The following is a 27,849-nucleotide window of genomic DNA, read 5'->3' as shown; positions in this document are numbered from 1 at the left end:
AGACTGCTCTAGTTGGGAGTGTGAGATGGGAGCCAAGCAGGCGGACAACGCCGCCCGCCTGTCTCAGCATAGCAGCGGCAACAAACAAGCCGGACGCCTCTCATGTGACGGAGTCATCTCGTCAATACGCTGGCAGCTGATGTGTCACGCCGCTGCCCTGCGAAAAATCAAAGACAGTGCTTCGAATGCAATAAATAAGCTGTGGGCGGGGTCATGGAGAAGCAAAAGAGCGCTACTGTGACTGAACACAGATGAGAAGAAGGCCTGTCCCTACGGAGTATCTGACAATTTCTTCTGCATGTGATAGGCTGTTTTTTTGGCGTAAATAAATGTGTTAATTCAGCTTGGGACAACATGTCTTGGGTGCAGCACAGAGTATCACTCTAGAAATCAGACTTGCACAGCTGGGTGTGTTATCATCCTAGCATTTAAATGTCAATATAGTTCACTTCCCTGACACGTTGAGCAAATCATTTATATCTGGAAGAGTCAGCGGTCTTAGTTTGTTGACAAGACTGCTGGTCAAATTATTGGGTGTGATGATGTGTGAGCTTGGTGTACCGTACACTGTAGTCCTGATAAGTATAATTAAGGGTGGGTGTGTTGAGTATGATGATTGTAGAGTTCTAGAAATTAGCGCTGAGCCTAAAGGAGGCGTCTTAAATGTAAATGAATGGCACATCTGTGACAGGAGGAGCTCACTTCAACACCCACTGTGCGTTCTGATACCCATACTACCATATTATTTAGTCTGTGAGAAAAAGATTCAGTATGTCCCAATACATAGCATGTCAAATGCAGTATGCCAAAAATACCAGGATGTCCTACTACGTCCGGTCACATTTTGCAGTATGCAAGCCAGCATGCTATTCTGGCTATTCTGACCCACAATGCTCTGTGCAGCTGAGGAAGAGGGTCAAAGTTCAAGTCACAATGTTATAAGGAAGTAGTATATCCCAATTGTATGCATGATTTTGTAAGGGAAGCTGCAGTATGTACTAAAAGTAAAAAGAAAAATGATGCGATTTTGAACACAGCCCCAGTGACATACTAGTTCCCTCACAACCCCCTGTTTGCTTTAATAAAAATATTGTGTTTTTTTAACATTAAAGCATGTAAACATGTTCTAGTAGGAACCCAAAATACAAGTTTGAACCTTAAACTGAGCATATACCCCCTTTAAAGCCTCTGTCTTGAATTGTGGTTTTAGAAAAAGAAATATGGCTTTCATACTGCACATCGGAAGTGTGATCACAAAGTCAATACATGACAAACCATGTTTTTACAGCTGACTCCAGGGACCTTGAAGCAGTGGTCAGAAGGTCTCAGCTCAAACTGCCCTCTGAGGGTGTGGTTAAAGACGGTCAATATTTGACTTCTTCATCACACGCCTCTCAAAGATTTCAGTCCGGTATGCTTAGCTTGAAAAGTGCAGAGCGCTGATATAACAAGTGATTCCAGGTAGTGACTGCTGCAGACTTATCGGTACGCAAAGTGGATCAGATTACTCTCAGCAAATCAATACAGTCAATAAAAAAATAAATAACAAGTGACCCTCACGATGTCGGATTCAAGGAACAACTTGGTCTCCATTCTCTCTGTGATTTGGTTCACTACGAGAGTGAATGATTTACTTCATACAAAGAGCCCTCAGCTGACAGTTTTCTATCAACAATATTCATTTTCTAAGGTTGCTTTTATGTAGCTGTTCATAAACAGATTCATTACACGTCTTGTGCAACCAGCTCAAAATAGAAAACAATTCATAAAAATGTCCTCCTCCAGCAATCCAAATTCCTCTAGGGGCAAAACAATAGCCTTGATATCTTCAAACAAATGCAAGTATGCAAGCTCTGCTGAAATGTTTTCTGCCATGCTGCACTGTGCATAGGGATGTACTTTGCATATCTATTATGCGCTTTCTCTGTGAACAAGCAACCTTGTGGAACTCATCCGAAATCTGCTTTATATTTCTTTTGAAATCAATTTTCAACTCGTCGCTGTTTTCAAGGCTGCCAACAACAACTGCCTACAGGCGCCCGCATCATAGGGCTTTTGTGCGAGGGAGAGCTCCACTAATACTTGCATTACTTAACTCTTGGAGGGAACAATGAGAGACTCTTTAGGACTACTGTATGTTCTCGCAGCCAACTTTGATCTGCAGCTATTTCTAGTGATGCCGTGTGACGGCGTGGGAAGATTTCCAAAAAACACGAGTCCAACTGCTGGTTTAATGAGGTGTCGAATTCACCTAACATGAGCCCTGTAATGCTTGTGAAGCTCCGGTATTGTTGATTTTATCGCTGCGATGTTTAGTTGAAAGTGATCGTAGGAATAGAGATGGTGCTTACCTGTCAGGCATCAGCATAAATCACATGATTGAACGGCAGCATGGAGAGAGAGAGAGAGAGAGAGAAGGGAAAAGGGAACAAAGAGGAAACAAAGTTAGTCACAAATTTCACACATCAGTCTCTTTGTCAAATTACTCAGTATGCAACAACAGCGTGTAACCACATAAATCCAGGGGACAATTATGGTTTGTAATACCGACAATTGCTTTATATTAGTTTTGCTCGTAAAGGAGAGATGTGTGATGGATGACAGGAGGAGTGATGTCGTAATTTTTAAAGAAACAGTACGCCATATTAAAACAAGTGGGAAACGAGGAAGGAAATATTTTTAAAAAGCTTTTATTGTAGTGGCAAAATCATTAAACAAGCCAACATGTTTCGACCACTGTAGGTCTTCGTTCGTGGGAGTCCACTGAGAGGCAATCACATGATCACCATAATACTAACTACAAAATATTATGAAGAAATAACACAGGAAAAAGCAATTTATATACATCATCAATGAAAAGTACTCTGAGGTTTTAACATAGGCTGTAAGACAAACATTGGAGCCTGTACATAGAAAAGAGACCATATACTGTATATGTTTTACTTATTTTACATAAAGCATGTAAAGTCTGTATCCGCGTTAAGATCAGGATACTTTAAGGCATCCAATTCGATGGATCCAAAAAGTCTCCCTCTGGTAAAGTTTTAGTTTTTTAATGATTTAGACACCATAATATAGTTTTTTAAAATATATTTCCTTCCCTGTTTGCCACTTGTTTTAATATTTTGGAGTTCCTTGATTGCCTTTCTGTCTATCCTGATTTTTTTACCCCCATTTTCTAAGAGCACCCGACATGTTCTTGCCTTACGGTTGAGTACACAGAGCAACCAGTTATTTCTCTTTCCAAACAGTACATTTTGGGAAGTGGGCTAATTTGTTTTCTTGCGGAGAGTTAAATAACAACATTGACACCACTGTGTAGTTTTATGGTTAACTTAGCTTAGAACAAAGATTGGAAACAGGGGGAAACAGCTAGTATTGCTTTGACCAAGGCAGGCTCGCTGTTTCCCCCCGTTTCCAGTCTTTGTGCGAAGCTAAGCTAAGCTGATCAAATATTAATTAATATTCTGTTACTGTAATGCCTATTTATTGCCTCAAATGTTTTCAGAAACATCTTGTAGTTTACTGTTTTGCTGGAAAAGGAGGAAGTTTGTGACCTGGAAATACCAAGCACCGCCTACCAGCCGGAGCACAGCCAATAGGAACGCTCTCTCTCTGAAATGACCTGCGATTGGCCAAAGTTTCCCATCACAGGCTAGATTTTTTAAAGCCTAAAAACAGAGCCATGATGAGCTGCAGAAGTCTAGTTTCCTCTCAGAACACTTAAATTACAATATGCTGAAAGGTTAATATGGAAATTTTGCACAATGATGCCAAAAACATTCTGCCTACTGAACGTTTAAGACAATAAATACTCAAAATGAAGGTACAGTCACTTTAATTGTTTTAACAAACATAATCTACACAATTTGACTGCATGAATATGCAATATTACAAGTATAGTACAGTGTGGAGTGCTGTGCTCCATATAGGGCATCACTACATACATCACTGCATTCCTTCACCTACACTTACTGTATATATGAGCGTGGGTATGTTTGTGCATGGACATGTGTGCTTCTCTCTCTCTCTCTCTCTCTCTCTGTGTGTGTGTGTGGAGAAGTGGAGAAAGACGAGTTTCGGAGGAACAAGAAAAATGCATTAGAAACACTGTACACAGGACATACAGTGTGCACAGTGCTCTCAGTGTCAGGCAGCTGGACGCAATAGAGGGCGAGGAGCAACTTAACCTCGCTCCCCGTGAAACAGAGAAATCTCCGGGGCCCATTCAAGACGATCCCAGCAGACTCTTTTTCTTCCCCTAAAAGCAATTTCTCACCTCCACACTTTGCTAATTAATGCAAGACCTAAGCCCCGTGGCCTTCTATCGGCCCCGTCTTTTTTCTGCTCTCGCCCACGGCCATCAGCCCCGGGGCCTTCAGTCAGGACTGCCCTTGGCCCCCAGCTTCCTCCAGCATGACTATACAGCTTGGCATCGAGGCCTCGCCCAAGGCTACACAGACCAAAATCAATGTGGGAACAGTGAGAGGGCGTTGGGATTATCAGATGACGTGAGAGAAAATATAAATGATTGAGAAGTCAATTCGATTTGTCCGTTTGCTCTCGTTCTAGTCCATGCAGAAATGGTGAAAACGTAGATTGAATACTATCAGTTCAATAAGAGAGAAAGGAATCTAGGTCGTTGTTTTAGCACAGCTTCCGTGTCTTTATCCTATTTAGTCTCGACAGCCTGTGTTGCTGCTTCATAATAAATTGCTGGTGATTTAATTAATTATACAGCTGTATTAAATAAAACATTAGGCAAATTATATTTTATTGAATTACAGTAAGTGTTCACCTTGGCAATTAATCTACATTTAATATGGCCTGGCTTGTTTGAATTATGAAAATTACTGGTGGTGGCTGCACTATAACCCTCTTCCACATTTTACATATCCGTGCCTGAAACATTATGCAGATGACAGTGGTTGTTTCTATAATTAACTTCTTCTATTTGAAATAGAACTATCACTTTAAGTTTTCGGCAAGGGTATAAAGTGAAGGCTTTCAGCAACAAGAGGCAAAGCTGAAGGGTAAAAACTATATTAAGAATGTTTTCAGGCGAGAACATTGTCTAATGCTGTTAAAGTAACACTGCTGACTGAGGAAATAGCTTGAGTGCTGTTGCTCATTAGAGTTGCCTTTAATAACCTGCTGTATGTGTTTAGAAACATCATGTTCCCACTTTTATCCAGATGTCAAATAAAACAAAAAGAGCATTACAACAAGGGCTGGGCAATACTGACAAAACCTTTTATCATTTCATATCTCAATAACAACATGTATCACAATATAGCATATTTTTTGGTAGTTCAACAAATAAATAGTCAATATGAAATAACCACATGGTAAGGGCTATTTTTGTATACTTCTACATGAATTAAATACTTGACAAATGAGTATTTCTAATTTAATTTAGAACTTTAGTACAAAATGGGAATATATGTGAATGAAAATGGGTTCTATGGGAACCCACAAATCTCCCCTTCACAGCCCACTTTATGATAATAACATGCAGTTTTGGGCAAGTCATAGTCAAGTCAGCACACTGACACTGACAGCTGTGACAGATGTTAAAAGTAGGCTACAATTAAGTCATGTCTAGAAGGTAACCCGTAAATTGCGAAATCTGATATGAGATCTGCAGAAACTTGCAAAAACTCACGCGAGACTGGCTGCCCGACAACTTATCCTAACCTAAACTTAACGAGATCAATGCCTAACCTTAACTGTCTCGTGAGAGTTTCCCCAATTTGCTGGTTCCCTCTTAGACACGATGCTACAATTATCCGAACAATACGAACATTCAGGCTCCCTCATGTGGCTCAAAGGTGTACTGCAGATATAAATGTTAAATAAAAGATTAAGGAAGAAATTCTGCAAATTTGTTTGGTGACACACTTATGGGTCCCGGCCCGGTATTTGGGAATCACTGAAATACACTGTCTAAATTTGTCTGACGTTCTCCGACTCCCTCGAAACTTTGGCATAATCTCACTTATTCCTTTAATACACCTGAGTCCATGATACTGTATTTCAGGAATGTTATGATTGTTGGGAATTCTTCATGATGAAATACCGTATTGGATGAGTAATAAAAACAGCTGATGTTGACTGAGCAGACTTTCAGACTGTAAATCGTGGTATGGCTGAAAAATGCTGGCAAATATCATTATCTTTTTAATTGGTAAGGAAACAAAGCTGGCCATGTATATTCTATAATTACCCTCATTTAATGGGGATTTATCTTAAACATTTAATCCTATAGATATGAGCATTGTAGTAATGGATTTCCGGTCTTATATAAACAGATCAGAGCTGGCTCAAACACCATTTGCAAATACTTATTAATGTTTGCTTTGAACTGCTGGCAGCGGCGCAGGTGGGACTGACAATTCCGATGCTGTCAGATAAGCTGTCGATCACAGAGCAGTGGACTAAATTGAAATGCAAACCTGTACGGCAGAATGTACGCAGCGGTGTTACTGTGAGGCATTTGGAATAACGGTGTCCATCAAATTGCAAATATTATGCACACAGCAAATTCCCACCTGGAGACCGGGGTGTAAATTAGCATAATAGCCTATAGTGATGTATTCAGGTTTAATAGAAGGACCGGGCTCTATAATTATATTAATGCAAAAGTTCACACGCTTGAGGTTTTTGTATAATTCATTTTAACCACAGCAAGCTGACTAGTAATGTAATGTTCACATTTAATAAGGTAAGTGTGTTAAGTTCCCATTGATCCTCCAGCTCACTGACACCATTACTCTTTTTGCAAAATATTGACACACTTTATTTTTTTTTTCCCGGTTCATTCACAGCGCTGCCTCTAGTGTTGCTCAACATAGCTGTAATTGTGTCAATGAGCTGAAGTGCCTGTTTGTAGCACCTTTGCTCACAGGTGCAGGAGTAAATTAGGGAATGGAAGAAACAAAATCTGTATCTGAAGTGCATTTTACATGGGTGTTAAAAAAGATTAGAAATAGTAAGAATAGAGAAAGAGAAGAGGAGCTCTGTGTCTGATTTAGTGTATGGGGTAATACTGTTTAATTCAAAATATAGGAAATAGGGCTGTCAAAGTAAATGCAATGATAACGTGTTAACGCAAATATGTTTTAACGCCACTAATGTCTTTAACGCATTAACGCAACTTGCAATTTTTTGGTTGTAGCGGGCTCAGTTTTAAAGCTAGAGTGAAGATACTGGTATCATAAATAAATAACACTGTAAACCTATGCAACATTTTGGTGAAGAAAAACTGGCATGGCCTTTTTTCAAAGGGGTCCATTGACCTCTGACCTCAAGATATGTGAATGAAAATGGGTTCTCTGGGTACCCACAAGTCTCCCCTTTACAGACATGCCCTCTTTATGATAATCACATGCAGTTTTGGGTCAAGACATAGTCAAGTCAGCGCACTGACACACTGCGGCAGTGAGGGTTTCTGGACAATATTTGTCATTGTTTCGTGTTGTAAATTGATTTTCAATAATAAATATATTCATATATATGCATAAAGCAAACATATTTGCCCACTCCCATGTTGATAAGAGTATCAAATACTTGACAAATCTCCCTATATGGTACATTTTGAACAGATAAAAATGACCCATCTCAGCAATCTGGGGATCAAAGCTGATTTGACCATCCCCTATTTTCCATTATTTATAGTGTGACACTCAGTAATTCTATCGCCAATAACTAATCTCAACTAATGCTGATATTTCTCACAGGCATTGAAGGCAGCGTAGAGTTAATCAAGTAGAGCCAACTCTGTTGCAGTTTATGCTCAACACAATTAATCTGGCATTCTCAGTTTAGTTTGCTTGGGGCGCAATTGTCTGAGGGGGAAGTTAGGTCAACTTGTGGGCCCCACAACACACACACACACACACACACACACACGCGTGCACACACCCCCGGCTAATTTTCAGCTGGACTCGACTGGTTTGTTTTGTTGTATCGGTGTTGCTGGACTCACTACACTCGCAGTTTGAAAACGCCTACAGGGGAAATTCTTGTTGCACCTGTTGCTGGAAAATGGAGCTCTAACCTGCCGTTTAACGCAGGTGTTTTGAGATCAGTCTGGCTGATTAGATCTCTTCTCAGGTTGAATAGACCTTTTTCACAGCAGACATTTACTGACTTGTCAATTGTAGCTTTAAAGTGTGCTATTACTTTTGATACTTAAGGTACATTTTGCTGCTGATACTTCTGTACTTATAATACTTCAGGAGATAGGTGTATCATCTCAGCCCTAATCGCTACTAAGGTCTCAATACTTCATCCACCACGGATTGAGCTTTATCATTGTATTATTGTCTTTTAATTTAATATCCTAATAGTCTGTAGATGCTGACACAGAATATCTGTGTGGGTAGGCCTTTGGGAGTGAAGGAGCTTTGAAAAAGTGAAGTTTTGAAAAGTGGTAGAAAGTAGTTTTACTTTTTGCTCTTCATTATTGACCCCGTGAGACACCATGTCCTCCCACCTTGCCCTTCCATCTCTCGTGGGTGGCTATAGCAACTTTGCACACATATCAAGTTCTGCTGGTCATACTGTAGCTTTTGGTAATATTGTTTCCAGGGGATCATAACTTTTATATTGGCTCCCAGTTTTGCCACTGTACTGTAGCTGCAGGGAAAGCCTAACAATTCAACCAGGAAGGGCAGAAGTGCAGCTCATTATGTGAATGTTGCCAGGCTTCGGATCAGTCAGCGAAAATAATTAGGTGTTATATTACCGAGTGTCATATCTTGTGAGAGACTGAAGCCTTCCAGTTGGGATCGATTGCACTCACTTTGTGTTGGGAAAAGTAATAAACATAATTATGCTTTTTTGCCGCGTTTTGAATCGAAGCCTCACAGTGTGACTGAATGGGCTGTGTATGCACGCTGGAGCGGAACGCCTTGCCAATTACCACAAATCACAGTCAGCTGTTTCTCCACTTCCTTTAATAGGACTCAAAACTTCCCTCCCTGCCTTTGCTTAGCATCGTTGAGCACGGCCCATTCAACACTTCCATCTAATGTCATGCTCATTAAAATATAAATTGGTTTATGATTACTACCTGCAACTTTGCAACTGGACCAACTGATAATGATTTGGCCCGAGGCAGACGAGATTAAAGGACAAGGTAGTTAGTTATCATACTGTCATTTCTACTGCTAATACAACTATATAGTAGTAATACCTCAAGTCTTTCTTCATTCATTGCTGTCGTACCCTGTGCACTAATGAAAATGAATAAACAAAATCAAACTCTATCCATCTCTCCCTTGCTCTTGAACAGTTGCAGACTCAGGCTGTCTGAGGTGCAGGGGCGGAAAAAATAAAGAGGCCACCATGGTGGAGCACCAGCACACATAAGGTTTTCTAGCATGTAGGGCAGCCTATAAGCCACTGCATCGCGTCTTCTCAATTTTAAGGCCACCCTAGAGGACACTTCGTCATGCTTTCTCCATTTAAGGGCACCCTAGAGGGCATTTCATCACGTTGTCTCTACTGGAAGGGCACTCTAGAGGGCACTTAATCACATTTTCTCCACCGGAAAGGCACCCTACAGGTCACTTCATCATGCTTACTCTATTTAAGGGCACCCTAGAGGGCACTTCATTTCGTTGTTTCTACTGGAAGGGCACCCTAGAGGGCACTTAATTACATTTTCTCCATTTAAGGGCACCCTAGAAGGTACTTCATCATGTTTTCTCTACTGGAAGAGCACCCTAGAGGGCACGTCTTCACGTTTTCTCCACTGGAAGGGCACCGTAGAGGGCACTTAATCATGTTTTCTCCACTGGAAGGGCACCCTAGAGGTCACTTCATCGCATTTTTTCTACTGGAAGGGCACCTTAGAGGACACTGCATAATGTTTTATCTACCCTAGGGGAATCCAAGAGTGCACTTTTGCGGCGTTTTTTTCAAGCTCGGCTAACGTGGTGGGGGTTCTGCCAATCAAATGAATTCATGTTTTTCAGTCTGGTGTTACTGCAGTGAGCAGTATTTATGTAAATGCTGACATTGCAAACATTGTAACAGGCTTGATGTTTAAGTATCCACACACGGGTGCAATTTAATGTAGTTTGTTGGGTGATATAATGTATGTACAGCTCATTTGCACATGACTTGCCCCATGCTGTGCTCACATTTGTTGTTGTGCTGAATTTTTCCATGCTGTTAAAATGTCTTTAGCACTGAAATAAATTCACCTTCCTGAGAGTGGCAGCATGAGGAGACTGTAATTTAAAGTTATGTTCCCCCCCAAAAAAAACTAGAAACAAAAGGTTTGCTGGGGGAATTCATGAGTTTGTTTCTCCCTGGTGCTATAGACCCCATAAAGCTGCCTCAAAGGTACATATAAAACCAAGGATTAGCTGTCACTTCCATACCAATGAATCTCTGTCGGATGTGGCAGAATGCTAACCGAGATATATTCCTATCAACAATGACAACAGAGTGTTAAGTAGCCACAACAAATCCAGTTTTCCGGCGGTGATTCATTGCTCTTTAGAACGATCGGGAGCTGTTTTTCAATGCCGCGCTTCGGTTCCGGTGTCAAACACATGGAATCACGGCTGTGGATCAGAGGACAGACAGTCTGAGCCTTCAGACCTCCTCCCACTCCCGCGCACGAGCAGCCAACATGTGACGCAGACGTGCTGATCCCTGTCACAGACAGGAGGATCCCGTTATATTAAAGCGTGATTGATTTCAATATCCCGCCACACACGGAGTCTGACATTTATATTGAATTAAAAAAAGTAGGACTTTAATTAATTCACATACAGCCGCGGCTTAATAATACTCTCTTCCATCTTCAACACATTGAATTTAATCGAGCATGACTCATTGGAAATGTGAAATGGATGTTTGGTTCAAATAAGCATTCTTATGGAGAACAATAAATCTGCACTAATGTACTTTAATACAACTGCCAGGCTTCTAATATCTTATTTTTGCCGCCATGCTATGGAAGGAAGTGCTGTGATTATAGTAACACACAAGGCTGGGCAATACCTAAATATGAAAAAGATTTATAATAATGAAGCTGCAAATGATGGTGACCATTATCCATTCCAGTTACTGGAAAGAAAACACAGTAATCAGAATACAAATATTACTGCCTATTTTGAATTGTTTGAAGTTTGAATGTATGCATTGTGGAGCTCAATGGATCCACGTACGTTGAAATGTATGAACTCTAAAAGACTGTTGTTTAAAACACTGACTACTATGTAATATCATTACTATGTCACCTGTTGAACTGTGCAATAGAAATGGTCCATCAGTGCACACATTGGCTTTTAATTTCTTATTGTGATGTCATTTCTCGGATGATCTTCAAATGCTTCATATCCCTAAAACCTGCACAACCTAAGCTAAAAGATATGTCAGTCAGTAAACTCTAATAATTGCTGAAAATATTTTGTCATAAATTAAAAAAAATACAAAAATCTGACATATTTTTCATAAAATGTTACTAAATAAACACACAAAACATATTGATCCAAAATATTTCTAAATGTAGAAACATGAACAAATACCTCTTAACACTCCAGAAGTTATTTGAACAATACACATGTTTTAGTTTTTAAGATATGCTCATTTTTATGTACAGATCGAGTGCAAAGGCGTTTTGATAGTTTTGTAAGGTCCCACTAGTAACGTGAAGTAATGATGTCATCACAAGCTTAGACCATGATGACGCGAAAAACAGAAGCCTTAGCTTTCTGCTGCAAAAAGAATGAATGCTCTAGCTATTATGGTTTATATTTGACATAGAATTAAACACGATCATGCACAACAATGATCTCCCGCGGTCATTACGGGGCAATACTCTGGCTTTCATTGTTTCATTGTAGTTTTTCTAGGTAAAGTCAACACTGGCTACCAGTGCTGAACAGCAGAAGACTCGAGTACTTATTCTACCCAAAGGGATTAAGAGTATGCATCTTTTGTAGGTCTTCTCTGGATTAATAAGAAAGGCAACCGGCTACATTGATAAATAAATAAACAAAAAAGGCAAGCAACACACCCTGAAGAAGGCTGTTTGTGCCGTTACGCGTGGGTTGTTATTCAGCTCAATCTGAACATGTACCAGCATTGTTTTTAGCATTTCATTGTGAAGTAGCCATTTGAATAAAGGCTTTTTATTTATTCCAGAAGAGTGCCTTGGACTCCCCCTTTTTGAAAAAAGCAAGCAAGCCATGGTCAGAAGCCTTCCACTGATAAAGAGTGGGTCTTTGCACATTCAAGGTTGGTCGGTTAAAAAGGAAGCCCACAACTCTTCTGTAGTAGCAGAAATGACTCGTACAGAGACCTTGAGCGTGTCGTACTCTGACTACTGACAAGGAAATACGACACCGCCACCACTATGCTGTTGAATAGGCTAACTAATCTACCAGTTCATCCTGTGCGTCACTACACTCATAGATGCATCTTAATTAAACCACTACTATATCCGCAGGACACTGTCACAACTGTGTAGTGTCCTGAATAATACAGGTGTATTAAATTATGCAGATTACAGGATGAGTAAAGGTCTTTGCCAAGTCCGTAATTTTCATATATGTTTTTTAATCTGTCATCCGATAAAAAAACAATGTGCATAGAAACCTTACACACTGAGTCAGATGTGTTTTATTATTCTACTCGTTGTGAAAATTCGCAGTACAAGACAAAACTGGATAATTACGTGGGTGCAATGGATAGCTCCAGTCCCAAAGGGGGCTAATGACTGAATGACATGAGCAAGAAGCTATCGTTTAGCTATCTTTAAAATCTACATCTCTGTATTCTTTTATTCGTTATCATGAAGTGCTTTGTGCTGGGAGACGAAGTGAATGTTTATCAGACGCCATATTGAATGATGACGTTTGCACAGACGGTGGCTTAGAGTGGTCAAAAAACCCTTGCTTTGCCCTTTGACGGATGTGAAAAAACAAGAAAATCTAACCGTTCCGAAAACTTAAATGTAGGACGAAAGTTTTGTAGTCGGTGTGCAAATGTGATTAAAACATCGCAATGTCGTATTTGAAGATTATTGTGCGGATTTCTCTCAGGAGAAACTGCATGAATGTTCTCATTCATAAAACATCATGAACGATGTTTTGACAGATTTTACAGCAAGGTACATGAGCTCGGAAAATATAAGAGCAACTACAAGAGATGGAATAAAGGGAAAAAAAACAACATTGCCACTCACATAATTAGTCACGTAATGTGTTTTCAGTTTGGTCCAGCATGGTACTATAGCTTTCTGGCTTGATTTCTAGCTAAATATAAGAAAGTAATTTCCTACAGGCAGGCAGGTGGCACATCATAAGAAGCCGGATGGGGAAATAATGAAATATAAAGATAAAAAAACAGCATATAAAGACTTGATACTCACGGGTTGGCAGTAATACATACAACTTTACCAGGTATGTGTAACTTTTACTGCTGAAAACGCAGAAATTATTTATTTGTCTCCAGAAGGAAAACAGCACACCCACTTAGTAAACGTAAGTAGAAGAATCTCCCTCTATTATGGATATTAATAAATGTATCTCTATCTGTAAGCATAATGGCAGACCAATGAGTCAGTGCTACAGACACAAGACCGTACCAGCTGCAATAATACGCTCTACATCCTTATTTTTCTAGCACAGCATATGGCACTCATGCTTCCGTAGAGGACGTGTAAGAGGCCAGAGGTGCAATAAAGTCCAGCGGACCATGATGAAGTTTGCCTGAATCAAGTGAGTTGCATCAAATAAGCAATGTTGAACTATAAAGGAGAGCTTCAACAACCCCCCACGTACTGTAGGAATGACCATAGCGGACAAAGATATCTGGCCATGTGGTGGAATTAATGATATTGCTTGTGTTTTCTTCTTCTTTTCCGTTTTTTTTTTTTTATTTGAAATGCCTGTCATAAAAAAAACACAGCTTCTGGCTGCGCCTCATAAACCTCCCCTACGGTGACGGCGGAACCTTTTGACAGAAAAGCCCAATCAAAGCAGCGATGGGTCAATGTGGAGATGTTGCCGGAGCGTGAGTTATAGCCGGGTTCAGAGTGTTATTTTAATGGGGCTCCGAGCAGTGGCTGTAACGTCTTTGGCAGCTTGTTGGCTCTGCAGGCACCATTCATGTGTAGCTGTTCGTTGATACAAGCCTTATATAAGCTCTGTGGCATGGGGGCTATCTGTGTAACGTAGTGTTCCAACTCAGGGGAATGTTTAATACTGAAGCTGGATAATGACTTCAAGGTGAGACAAACGGAGAGGTGGCAAATCATTTTCTGTTGCAGCATTAAAGTAATGGTACAAGATCCCATTTAGAAGGTCTTATTGATTACATTTTTACATAGAGAAATATTTTTTTAATACATCCACAGAGCTTTTAGAAAGGTGCCGAATAAAAGTATGCCCTCCCCCACAAAGAAATTATGATTGTGAATTAATCATTTAAAAAAAATGTTGACGTGTGAAATGAAAATGAATGTTTGTTTATATCTGTAGAAGATATTAGGGGTGTCCAATCAATCAAAATTAGCTTCTGATCTCGATCATTTAAATCGAAAGCAGGATCGTCCATTACAGTATTTTATTCTCTCCATTCCTGCCCACTCCTAAACCCCAAATAACAGCTGTCCTCAAGAAATGTAAACGCCTTCTCATTCATGGTAACAACTATAAACTAGCACAAAAATCACAATAACCAACATAAGCCAACATGTTTTGAACAGACACATTACATTACAAACATTAACAAAAGTATAATTTGCATTTTGGAACATAAAACAGCAAACTTAAACTACTCAGTCCAGCACTCGGGACTCGGCAGGCATGATGGGAAATGTGGGCCATCCCTGTTGCTACAATACTCCCTGCATATTCCTATGGCATTTTACACTGCATGAATTAGCCTAGCCGCTAGTTAGTTGTTTATTTTCCTTACTCATAGCTCTCTTACTCTTACTCGGTTTAACATTAAGTCATTGCATCTCCCGACAGTGTAAATGACAGTGGCGTAAAGGGGCATAAAACCAATGATCTGTTGAGCTTAACCAATCAAGACTCCAGAGTCTAACAATGGCATGTTTAAATCAAAAATCAAATTGAATCGTGGATTTGGAGAATCATGACAACCCTACCAGTTAGATAGTTAAATTGAGAAAAAGTACAGCTTCAATCAAATCACCCACTCCACTCGACCTGAAAAATATGTAGATTGTGCAACAAACTGGCAACTACTTGTTGTGAAGTGAATGCAATGGGAACAAGGAGGGAGAGTGCGACATCTAGTGGCTGAATGCAATAGCACCTTTAAATACATCTATCTCATATAAATACATATATCTCCAAATATGATCCTTCTGGATTGAACTCTGACAGCAAATATGACGTGATTTTATGAAGGGCAACAGGAGCAAGGCACATACCAGAACTGTTCTGCTGTTTTGCCGTTAAGAAAAAGGCACATCATTTGGAGTTTGATGAATCAACTCCCTTTCCCAGCGCTCCTCTCACACCCACAACATGCTGCTATGAATTATACTTGACACTTCTCCCCACATAATTTCTCTCCAGATGGCGCCCTGCCCAACATTTCGGAAGTTAACAAATAAAAAAAATAAAAAATGGGCACGTAATTTTTTACTCTTGAATAGAATCGAAAAAGAGTGAGAAGCAATATAGAAGTGGAGTTTGTATAATTAGTTTTCCCTGACCCCCCGAAACAACAGGCTATTATCCTCCCGGCGGTTTTCACCCATGCTGCCTCCTCTCCATTTGCAACTTAATCACTAGCCAGTGCTCAAACCTCTGCTCAGGAAAAAAAAAGCTCTCAGTATTCACGGACAGTCGACCCAACGTCTTCATCATGAGATAATGTGCTTCATGTTTATTCCGCCCAGCGCTAAACCCCATTTGATAATAAATTTATCCCCATCATGTTCTCGCACTGCTTCTTTCAGAGGCCTCATTTCATCATCTTAAAAGCAGAAGTGAATTGCTTTGCAAGTAAACAGAAAACACAGACAGCCTGTAACTGACCACACATGCAGTACTATGCGTGTGCGTGATTTTATGCCCACAAACATCACCAACATCTAACTGACAAAAAGACAAACAAACTCAAATAGATGTGTCTCCCACTGAATACATATCTAAAGAACAATGGCTGACTCACCCACGGATAACATCTTGTCAGTTTGTTCATCACATGAATGTCAAGAATCATTCATTTTTGTGCTTCATGTTCACAAAAGACTTTCTCACAACACAGAGGGGCTCTAATTACTGTATACTGAGAATCTTTCATTAGACGTCGCCGCATCATAGTGAGCCAGTGTGCGTGCAGGCATAGGGAGTGTAGATGTGTGTCAATCCACTCAATAGCTGTTACAGTAATAGACTGGTAAATGAGAGGGGAGGGTGGCACTCCTTCATTTGACATGCAAATTAAATAAGAAGTAATAGCCGCCGACACCGAATTCACAAGAGATCACAATCTGCAATTCCATGATGGTAATAGAACCAATATCTGAACATATATACTGCTATTAGTCTGTAGACGGAGCAGTAATTTGATGTGATTTCCCACATGGTTCCCCCACTTGTATCCCTCATTGTAGAAAATAAATCAGATTCCCTGATATGGGTCATGTAAGGGGTGGCGTGGTACCTGATGATGTGTTTTTGGCTGCACTCGTGGTTTCAAATATTCTCCCGATCCAAGCTGTATACAAAGCACAGTTAAATCAAAATGATTGAATTGTTTGTATAGCAATTGCATTTTGAAAATAACAAATTTTATTGTTCATGTTCTATATACAGCGTGCGTAAATACACACATATATCTAATTTAGGAAAATGTTCACATAATGTCTGAGGTATCACCCTTAGGATCACCAAATCATGATGACATTTGTGAGTTAATCTTAAAATGATGGTAGGACTTGCTAAAACAGATTAGGTCAAACCTGTGCAGAGGGAAACAACCGTAAATATTCAAAAATTAAATATTATGTCTGTGAATTGTATAGTAATGAACTATAATGGAAAATTAATGTTTATCTGTAATCTAATCATATCTTCTCTGTCTTTGGTGTTCAAGAAATTACTGTTAATTCAGGTCCGTGACGCCAGCGTATGATATCTAGCAACAAAATACCTAATCTCTATTTTATTTTACTTTCTTTTCCACATTCACACATTCCCTTTGATAATGAGCCATTTCTCCAGTGTGTGGCCAGTAGTGGATCAAATTTCACACTGTCACAGACAAAAACGAAAATTAAACTGAAAAGTGTTGTAAAACTGCATGGTGTGAAACAGTGTCCCTTTTTCATTTCACCATAATCACATGCTGCTGATTTCTGTGTGCAAATGTAAAAAACTAGAACTACAAAGTCCATTTTGAGGCTTTTCAATTATCTACATCATGCATAAAATATGCATCAATTTAGAAACAGTTGCCAGACAAAACTGCTCCTAACCACATTTTGATAATCTGTGTCCATTTGGGTCAACCATTAACTAACAATTAGATCAATTCAAACCAAGGCAATATAAGATGTCGTGTGTAGAAGGTAACCTGCAAATTGCGAGATCTTTCAAAAACTTGCAAAAACTTTTGCGAGACTTGCCGCCCGATGACCTATCCTAACCTTAACCATTCAAGGTCAATGCCTAACCTTAACTATTCAAGGTCAATGGCTAACCTTAACCATCTTGAGAGAGTTTCGCAATTTGCATGTTACCTTCTAGACACGACCTTTGGGAACAGTACAAGGTCTGTATGGTCAGCATCAGTGTTGGCTTCATGTCAAAGATGAGGATGTTTCAGACCCATGGAGCCAACAACCCCCACACTGTAATGTGTGTGCATCTAAAGCTCATTACCAAAATGTCCAGCGACAGTTTACAAAAACTGTCTTGTCTTCACACCTCGATTTTGCAAGCGCAGACAATGCTGCAGGTGCACAATGTGAACATAAAAGAGTCCCTGTAACCATGGAAACTCTCTCACAGAGGAGACACTGAGAGCAGAGAAGGCCATGGGCTGATGTTTGCACAGCATATTAGGAATTAATGATTCATGGACAAATAAATCACGCATATCTTATTCATAAAGCATGTTTATTACAATGCGTGACACTTGTCTGTTGTTCCATGCAGGGCCAATAGTCAAAATGCGGGACTGCTCCAGACACAGTGTGACCTTTGGTCCCCCCGTTGGTTTCCATACGTTTGAAGCCTGTACAGTATATCCTGTATCCTGTATATACAGTTTCCTTTGTTAACACCTTATTTTGAAAGCCAGACGTAGTCACACGTGTACACTTCCGCTAACTTTGCCAAGTCTGTTGTTAGCTCTGCCGTCGGCTCCGTTCTCTTTATACATCCATGGTCATCTCCATCGGGGCCGTTTGTATGCATTTAACATAAATGGGTGCACCGCCGTTTTCTGCTTTCTCCTTTCGGCTCACTGCGGTTTGTTTTGGTTGACGGATACGGAATGAATATGACATCATGCTACTCAGACCACATCAAGAAAAGCATTAACTTCCTTCTACCTCCGCATAGACTCAAATTAAGCAATATATTGATTCTGGCATTATTCGATTTCAAAATCGTAAAAAAAAGAATCGTGATACAAAAGTGAATCGAATTTTTTTTCCCACCTCTAATAGATAACATGAAGCATAAATCACATCAGCATCACCGCTAATACCTAGACTTGGTGGTTGCGAATTGGCATAAACATATGCTATTTATGTATGTATAAAAGGATAGATAATATATGTTCCTTAAAAATTGGCCTGAATGGGATTAAGTCAAAATCATGTGTTTGTGGGCTGGTTGCAGCTCTTTAGCTTGGATCACATCTCTGTCCGTACTCTCTCTTAGGCCTCACTGGGGAACTCTCCCTCAGACGACATCGTACATCTGCCAAGATAAAGTTATAGACACACAAGGATAAAAGACACAAGCTATTTAGCGCCTATCTCCAAGAGCCACCGAAGCCTTGGTTCATCAGATAAAGTGACGTTACCGATAGCAACGCCGGATGACACAGTGTAAGGTGTCACTACTACCACTTGTGGGTTATTTATGCAAAGTACACAGCTGCCCAGGTTCATTAAACATCCATGTCGTAAAATTAAGTGAATGGAGAGGCGTCGAATCCAAAAAGCAATCTGACAGCTGTTAATATGAAATAAAAAATCACGTCGCTCCTCATAAGTTATCAATCTGCAGGTCCAAAGCTCTGAATCATTTGTGCTGTGCTTAGTTAAGTGATTAAAATAATTTCCTCACTAAATCAATGGGACGTTTTAGCCTAATTAGAATTTACATTTGATTAAGGAGTTCATACATTTCCACAATTTGGGAAGCGTGTTTTCCAGTTTTGTAAAAAATGGATTTGAAAATGGAGGGTCAACCTACTGAGAATCCCCTTTATTACAATGATTAAAAGATAAATGCACACAACAAATATAGTACATGAGCTTTATCATAAATCATCAGTGAGAAAGTCTCTTCATTCCATAAACATAATCAGCAGATTGGCGAATAAATGTGGCCTGATCAATGTATTCAAAACAGCTTTGCGTGAAGTCACCCCAGGGTTACTGCATATGTAACCAGCTGTGAATCCCCAGGCTCATATTTGCTTATCGAGAAAGAAAAAATAAGTTTGTCTTGTTAGTTGTGGATGATGTGATTAATGGCCACCCTGCACGGCGTGCCTCTCCCATGATGCATGTCAACCTGGAGGGGATACTTGCTTGCCTCATAACGTGGAAATCGTAGGTGTGTGCTAAATTGATATTTACATTAGCATACTAACAAGCCCCGTGACTTTGCTGTATCTCCTTCGCTTGTGGACAGTCACAAATAGTGAGGCGGGACATGCTTTTTGCTGAATCCCGGAGATGATGGTAATGAATTGCGTTCCGCATATGGCACATTGATAAACTCACTTCATGCCATTAATCAGCAGCGGAGGGAAATGGGAGAGTCTTGGGAATGTGCTGTGATTGACAGGTTAATTTAGAGAGAGGAACAGCTTTCTGCTGCTATGAATATGGCTCTGCTTACGTCGGCCAATTAAAAGGTGGCCACTGAGCGGATGCCGCCGCCGCAGGTTTTGGATTAGTTTTGGTGGGATTACGTTTTCGTGGTAGGATCAGGTTTATGTGGCGAACAGAGGAGATTGAAGAGCTACTGCACAGACAAAGATTTTCCAAATATGGTGTGTGCCATCATTATACCTTCTGTCAAATTTTCTATCTCAATGGTTTGGTGCCTTTGGATAAGTATCATCTAAGGAGTTCCTTTATGAGTATCTTCACACTGTAGGGCTACAATAGGCTGTTGGTCTGTCTAGTTTGGGATTTTTCAGTGTCAAGTTTGACAGGGAACACTGTGCTGCTATACTATATTGGGATGCATTCATTATATAATTCTGAACTGCATGTTTTCCAGCCCTTTGTAGTTTTTTCCTGTTTCCGTAAACCATCATTACTTTGTCCTCCAAATACTTTAATTGGTTGCTAAGACTGTGGACAAGTACTATTAAGTCACACTGTTGAGCCCCTCACGGTTGCTCTCGGTTTATACCATTGGTTATTTATTATTTTGGTCTTTATTTATTTATCTGCCTCACACTTATTTACATTTTTATTTTATTTTATTTTATTTTATTTTATTTTATTTTATTTTATTTTATTTTATTTTATTTTTATTTTATTTTTTCTGTGAGCATTATACTTAATATTAGCACATTATTTGTCTTTCCACAAATAAATTTGAACACCTGTTGTCACTAAACTACACACCCTGATGAAGACATGTTGAGTCAAAATGCGTTGGTGGGTGTTATCCATGTCTTAATAATACATTTTTAATTCACAATCAGAGTGCCTCGGATGCTTTCCAGACTGCCATCCTATAATAAGGACTTCCTTTCAAAGTAAGCTGGACAGCCACTGTTTTTTTTTTTTTTAATTTGGCTTTCCAAAGTCGTCGGTCAGTGGCTGGCGCAGGCCGACCAGCTCGCTACGAGCATGCAGACGCTGGGATTGTTTGGATAGGGAGGGATTATTGCTGTTATGATTGCATACATAAAAGCTGATCGTGCTGTGTGATTATCTCACTCCGAGTCTCATCCGTCCTCTTACAGCTGCAGAGATGGCTTTAGGCGTCAGCCTTGCCCTCGGTCTCAAAATATCTTACATGCGTTGCCTCCCCCTTTGAATCTCTTCCGAGGGCAATTCTTCTATTCTATTAGCATCTCATCTGGCCTTACACATTGAATTTTCTCACTTTACATTTGTGTGCGCTTCTGCTTGAATAGCAGAATAATCCAATCAGCGGGGACCGCCTCACACCCAAGACATCTGACCTCTGCTGAGGGATGCTGTCAAAGAGCCTCTTATTTCAGATAATAATCCTCCTGCTTTGTTTGTAGAGCCTCATTTCTGCTATGTGCTACAAGCCAATTTGTTATTTTTTCCAGTAGCGATGTGTGACATTGGGAAAAGTTCATGGAATATTCATCGAAAGAAGGAAAATATCAAATTAATATCTAGAAGTGGAGAATGCTTACACGATGTTTGGCTGCATTCGCATGTTGTTATAACACAATCATGGACTACTTTCTCATTATGAAGAGGAGATTTAACTAAGAAAAAAAAAAGTAAGATCAATAATGTGGCTTCAAATTTGCTTTGTTTCAGTCTCATGTTTGAAACACTGCACACTCATCTCCCATACTAACAGTTTATCTGTTATTGTTAGGATGTCAGTCATAGTCAGGTTTGACCATGTTAAAAGCAAACCCCACATAAACAGTATATGAACCATGAAAAGAATCATCCAACAACCAGCAAAAGCACATTGATTTCAATTGCATTAAAACACACAGAAGCTATTCTTTATCTGGATGTCATGCAAATTCAGCTCCCCACAGTTCATTTACCAAATTACCATAATGAGTCCTTTGCTCAGTCCAAGGAGTCCAAAAATAAAGTCCAATGCTCAGCAGAAACACATCCTCTATGGAGTCCTTTTAGTCCATACAAAGAGTTGCAATCAAAGCACGAGATTAGCCGATTGCAATTTCATCTTAACCAGACACAAACTGGGGAAATATATATACAGTTTACTGTAACTAAAAAGAGTAAGCCAGTATGGAGCACGAGATGACCAAATGAAGAGCCCAAAGGAACAATTATAGAAGGACCAAATGATCCTGTCGCCTTCCACTTGTTTCAAAGACGCCAACAAGGTCAGTTTCTGAGAGTCCAGAGGTAACGGTGATACCGCTGTTTGAGACAGCGCTGTCCGTATTGGATTATGGGACAACTTGAGGCTCTAAGATGTAATCTCGGGGAACCCTCCGCCTTGGAAAGTAGTTTGGCTCCCTTGACAGAATAGCCAACAGCTGTCTACCTTTGTTTGCCTCGCCGTTGTCCTCCACAGTCTTCTGCTGTGAGGCCAATCACCCAACCTGTCCACACAGGGAGGACGTGGCCCGCCCTCCAACACGGCTCTGACAGGGACCCTGTGCCTGCTACCTAGGGCTGCACGATTATGGCCATAATGATAATTATGATTATTTTGATCAATATCGAGATCACAATTATTTTTCACGATTATTCGTAGATTTTAGGGACAAAATATTTGTGTTTCACATTTAAGTAACCAGAGCGCTGCTTTCACATGTTGTGCTACATTCCAAGGTCATGTCAAATGCAGGCGAGTGACCTGCCGAGGTGATTTTCGAACTGAAAGTTCACCAGAGTTGAATTACATTTCAAATGCAACGACGCTGATTTGCTTCGCAACCGGAAGCAAATGTTTTCTCACCCCTTACTTGCGTAGAATGGAAGTGAACTGGAGGCGAATATTAAATTTTCTGGCAATTCATAAAAACACACAATTTAAATGATTAGGTAATAAATTGCTTTATTTAAATATTTGCTTTGATAAAACATTTTTTTTACATTTGTTGTTCTAATTATATATTATAAGCTGCTTAGAGAGGTTAGGTCATAATTCTCTCTCTATTATTTATTTTATATTGCTGTGAAAACATCTCCGTCAAACAACTATAGTATTCAAGTTTCTCGCCAAAAACTACATGATACAAGATTACATTTGAACGCGTCATGATAGCGTTATAATTTACCATCGGCCAATACTCATTTTTACAGAGTAGAGCTTGAAAGTAAAGCTTTAACGCACCATAATATAACTCAATGAAACCTCCACTAATGTTAACTGTTATCTCTGTGCTGTCGGCAGACGAGTCACTGTGATTACTCTGAGCAGCATCATGGGAATGAATTACAATATAATAAGTGTCAGATGAAGTTAGTTGTTCTAAATGTTTTTAAGGTTGTTCCTCCGCGGCTTATTTTAGACTTACAGTTGTGACAAATTGCAGCTTTATGTCTTCTTCACTCACGCTGAAGAACTTACATGCCGCCCACATGTTGTGTGTGTGCGTGACGTTACTGACTGCTATGTGCCGATGTAAAACCATCATGTGGCGGCTGCAAGTGTGTGTGACCGGCAAAGAATCGGATATATGAGACTGCGAATAAGCCAGCTGCTGATTGACGTTGTATCTCTATAGCTGTTAGTTTAGAGTTAGTGCTTGATTTATGCAGCAGAGTTTTCTATGAAAGGAGCGGAGCCTTTTAAACATTAATATCGCAGTCGATCATGTTAATTTAATTATGGGAAGCCAAAATCGTGATCGCGATTAATATTCGGTTAATTGTGCAGCCCTACTGCTACCAAGCAGCGAGTCTTCCCTTGCACCCATGTCACCCAGTGGGAAAGGTGCCACTTGGTGTTTAGCCAACTGGCAACTTTCCAGAAACGCCTACAGTCATGCATCAGTGACTTTTAGAAAATGATATGCAATCAAAAAATTACATAACAAGTGGTTGACATGGCTGTGAGTAAGAGGGCATTAGATCTTAAAAGTCGCCTGAAACGGTATCTTGAGTAACTTGAATTATTGTATATAGTTCCTTTTGAAACATGGCGTTTGGGGCAATGTAATGCAGGAGCAGTCATACAATAGTGTAAAGTAATGGAATACATTTAGAGAAAGACATTTGAGGACATTCGATACTTGTGTAGGGATGACTTTGTACGCAGGGTGGACAACAGGTAGCTACCTGACTCTTTATAAGCTGATAGTATGGCCTCTATATTAACTTACACTCTTGAGGAAATAGTTATTTCCCACCTCTGCCTGAGGAGGCACGTTAAAGTAGCAAGCATTGTGTTTGCAACCCTTTACCATGGAACCATAGGGGTTCTGCGGCTGCCGAGCAGTGCCTTTGATTGTTAAATCAAATTATGCTTGTGAAACATTATTTAGGGGACTGTTTATTATCAATAACAAGGAAAGTTGCAGGCTACGCTGCTGTGAATCGACGTCCTCTGTTGTTAAGTCACATTATGCTTGTGAAAAATTATGCAAGTAGTCAAAGTGATGGCAGAATATTAATAGGGAGTAATTTTTGACTGCCGGTGAGGACATTGGAACGCACAGTAGAAAAGGCTAATTAGAAGAACATGATAAGTTCCGGTTTGATGGGTTTTCAGCCCCCACAGTGCTCGTAGTATTAATCTTATTTACCAGTCGTCTCCAGATGCCTGCACATCTTTGGCTTTGAACCTATACTTGTCATGCCTAGTCTGCCATCACACAATATGTCCCATCTGTTGTGAGGTCCTGTTATGTTGTGTCCTTCATGTACGTTGCCAATTTTCTATTGTGTAGCTGCCTTGTAATGTGTCAGCAACAACCAGTTTCCTATTTAATACGGCAAATTAAAACAATTGAGATCCTGCCAGAGGAGGGGATGTCAAAGACCTACGACTGAAGGGAAACACAGAGGCAGAGAGAGAGAGTGAGTAATATTCATAGTGCAAATCACTCACTAGAATGTGGGGAACCTCTGCCATAGTAACATAATCCTCATCCAAGGCCTTCAGGTTTAGTAAAAGGACATGGAGTCTGAATCTTTCATTAAATGAAGGCTTATTTCATTATTTAGAAGGTGTTATTTTCTGCCTCAGTTCACAGGCTAAACGCCAACTGGCAACTCCAAGGCCTATTTAAATGAGTCAGATTCTGGTCCCATCTGCCCCGCTGGTTCCGTCACTCTTCCCTGGGAGTGGGTGGGCAGACTGGATAATGCAGTCAGCCTGCGAGATGCAGACTGTCTTCTGCTGTGTCATCTGTCTTCCCACTAAGCATCCCACTCACCTGTGCCAAAGCCAACAACATGCCTTGCAGCCACAGGTAGGATATATTTTAATTGGAGCACTTCAGCTGTTATATTGTGCTCAGTGTTATCAGGAAATTGTATTTTATGTGCCCCTCACGGAGAAGTGGCCTATGGAGCAGGTACAGGATTACTACCTTGTTGAAATACATTTCATTAGGAACGTAAGCCTTGGCCTTGGTAGAATTGGTCCAACCTAGGGATGTGTATTGGCAAGAACCTGGTAATACAATACCTATCATGATGCAGGGTTTAAAATTCAATATATAGGCGAGCCTCTCTGCAAGCGTCTTTGAGCAGTTCACACATGACACTCGAGCGCCGATGTGCGAGCGGCAAGCCAACGTCGTTTTGCCTCTTATCTGGGGCTCTTGTCTGGGAGCTCCAAAAACTGTCGAGGAGCGGAAAATCAGGGCTAAGGACGTGTAGTGAGAATTAGGCATTACAGAGAAGAGCACCAAGATCACTGATAAACTTATACTTAAGCCTGTACTGTCATCACCCAGCTGTTGGGGTGACATGTTATCTGCTGCTTAGTGGCTCTCTTAATCTTTGGAGCTGTAGGCTATACATACTCTACTCTCTTATATTAGAGGTGCTGTTTCCATGGTCAGGACAAAGTTTCCCACATTGTACTCTCATGTTACTGCATGAACTGGATTCACCATAAGAAATCCACATGCATATTGACAGTACGTATAATAAAGTGATTCAGATTCTGAATGTGGATTTTCAAGGAAAAAGAAGAATGTCTTTTTTATGAGTCTTGCAGCGAGCATGGCCTTGTCCTCTCCCAGTGACATGAGAGGCATGCATAATCACGTCATGTACTTCTGGATTTTGTGTGCCTTGGGAATGAATGGTTGCGGTTTCATAGACTGTCAAATAGAGAGCATCATTACACACGGCTCTGACTGCTGAGGAATCATTTGAATAATGTAGTTGGTTACATTATTATCTGTTCCATTCATTATTGGCTGCTAGAGTGGTTCTGTTGCTATTACAGGGGGATAACACTTCACTGTATGAAACCTTTGATTTACTGAGCAGGGTTTGGCATAATGCTGCGCGTTGTCTCCGAGGAGGAAACCATTATCTCCAGCGCAGAAATCCTCTCTCCATAGAAAGTCTTCATAACAAACAAAAAATGGGCTTTTTTTCTCCCCCTTTTTACTTAATTTTCCAAATGACTTAGTAAATAAATCTCTGCTGAGGAATGAAGCTGCTTCCATTGCTACTTATCAGGGGATTTGTGTAGCTTTGAGCGCTAAACAGGAAACAAAGCCAGGGGAAATAAAAGAGCCAGCGCAAGCCCATAACATAACATCTGTTGACATCAGCCAGTTAAGTGAAATATGACCACTCTGTGTGCTTTCATTAAAAAAAAAAAAAAAAAAAGTTGTTTTTTTTTTGTGCTCCAATCTGCTAATCTACATAGCGCTTTCATGGCATGATGGGAATCTCTGAATTGATTAGAAGATTTGGCACCCACCAGTCTTGTTTCCCCAGTGAGCAATGTGCTCTCTTGTTACGGTGATGCACAAAATAATTCCCCACTTTGCCAGATGTCCTGTTATCTGGAGCCATGAGTTTATTATCCTGTGAGAATGGAACGGGATAGTCTAACTTGAAGCTTCTCTGTCATCTATATTCCCTACAAATGACACTCCTGATATTGGAGGAGTGTCGAAACGAATGTGTAGAGGTGAAAGATATCTCAACTTATTATTTTTTTGTGATACTCTATCGATCGCTTCCGCCGCCAACGGAGCCGGAGTAGGGGGTCAACCGCAGGGCAGGGCCCCTGGAGTTGGTATTGTCTTCACTTTATTCTGCTCAAGGTCAATACCGTATGGATGTCTGCACACCGCGTGATCCATTGTACAAATGGAAGTGTGTTGGTGGCGAAATGCATTCAAGATTGGTGTCAATATTGTCATGAATTACCTCCACACATGCAGGTCTGCAGTGGGGTGCGGAATGGAAATGAAATCAGGCGCAGGGAGGAGGGCAATCATAGAATAAATAACAGGTGCGTTGTTGTATGATATAGAAATAAAAACACATGGTGACTTAGCATATTAATTTCCTCATCCATTATTCATGTGCTGGTGAGTATCATGAAGGGAATGTTAATGTCAAGGCTCACAGAAGTAACAATGCAGCACTGCTCGCAATAAAATCGGAGATAATGACTTTTAACTTCCTGCTTGAGTTTGCAGAGACTGAAATTCAGATATTTGAGTAGGAGGCTGAGGAGTTTGTCCTCTTCTTTTATTTGAGGGAATCAAAGCGGACTAACCCTGAGCAGTTCAATTCTTTCCTGAAAAGCTTCACCTTGCTGAGCACTTTCTATAACGGTATGTTGGTATGTTATGGTTCAAATCTGCATTTGGTCTGTTATTGGCCACTAGCTGCTAGCCACAATGAGGGCTTTTTCAGGTTTCGCTTCCAAAGCTTTGCTTAAATCCTATGTGAGTGTGTATTAGCTTGTTTCCCACTGGCTTTTTTTCTCTGGAAGTAATCAGAAGGAAAGC

The 27,849-nt window shown here is 40.2% G+C and overlaps 1 protein-coding gene across 2 annotated transcripts in view; it reads right to left on the bottom strand.

Moving 5' to 3' along the window:
* Positions 1 to 27,849, bottom strand: part of LOC119504513 (carbohydrate sulfotransferase 8-like) — a 192,983-nt gene that overhangs the window by 77,418 nt on the left and 87,716 nt on the right. Inside the window, exon 3 of one of the 2 annotated variants that reach the window (XM_037796685.1) lies at positions 16,675 to 16,728. The exons of the other annotated variant lie outside the window; for it this stretch is intronic. Coding sequence (XP_037652613.1) covers positions 16,675 to 16,728 — 54 coding nt within the window. The remainder of the gene's footprint in view (positions 1 to 16,674; positions 16,729 to 27,849) is intronic. 2 annotated transcript variants of the gene reach the window in all.

This window comes from Sebastes umbrosus, chromosome 2, assembly GCF_015220745.1.
Source record: "Sebastes umbrosus isolate fSebUmb1 chromosome 2, fSebUmb1.pri, whole genome shotgun sequence".
Lineage (NCBI taxonomy): Eukaryota > Metazoa > Chordata > Actinopteri > Perciformes > Sebastidae > Sebastes > Sebastes umbrosus.
The sequence above is the reverse complement of the archived record's forward strand: the minus strand, read 5'-3'. Positions and strand labels throughout refer to the sequence as shown.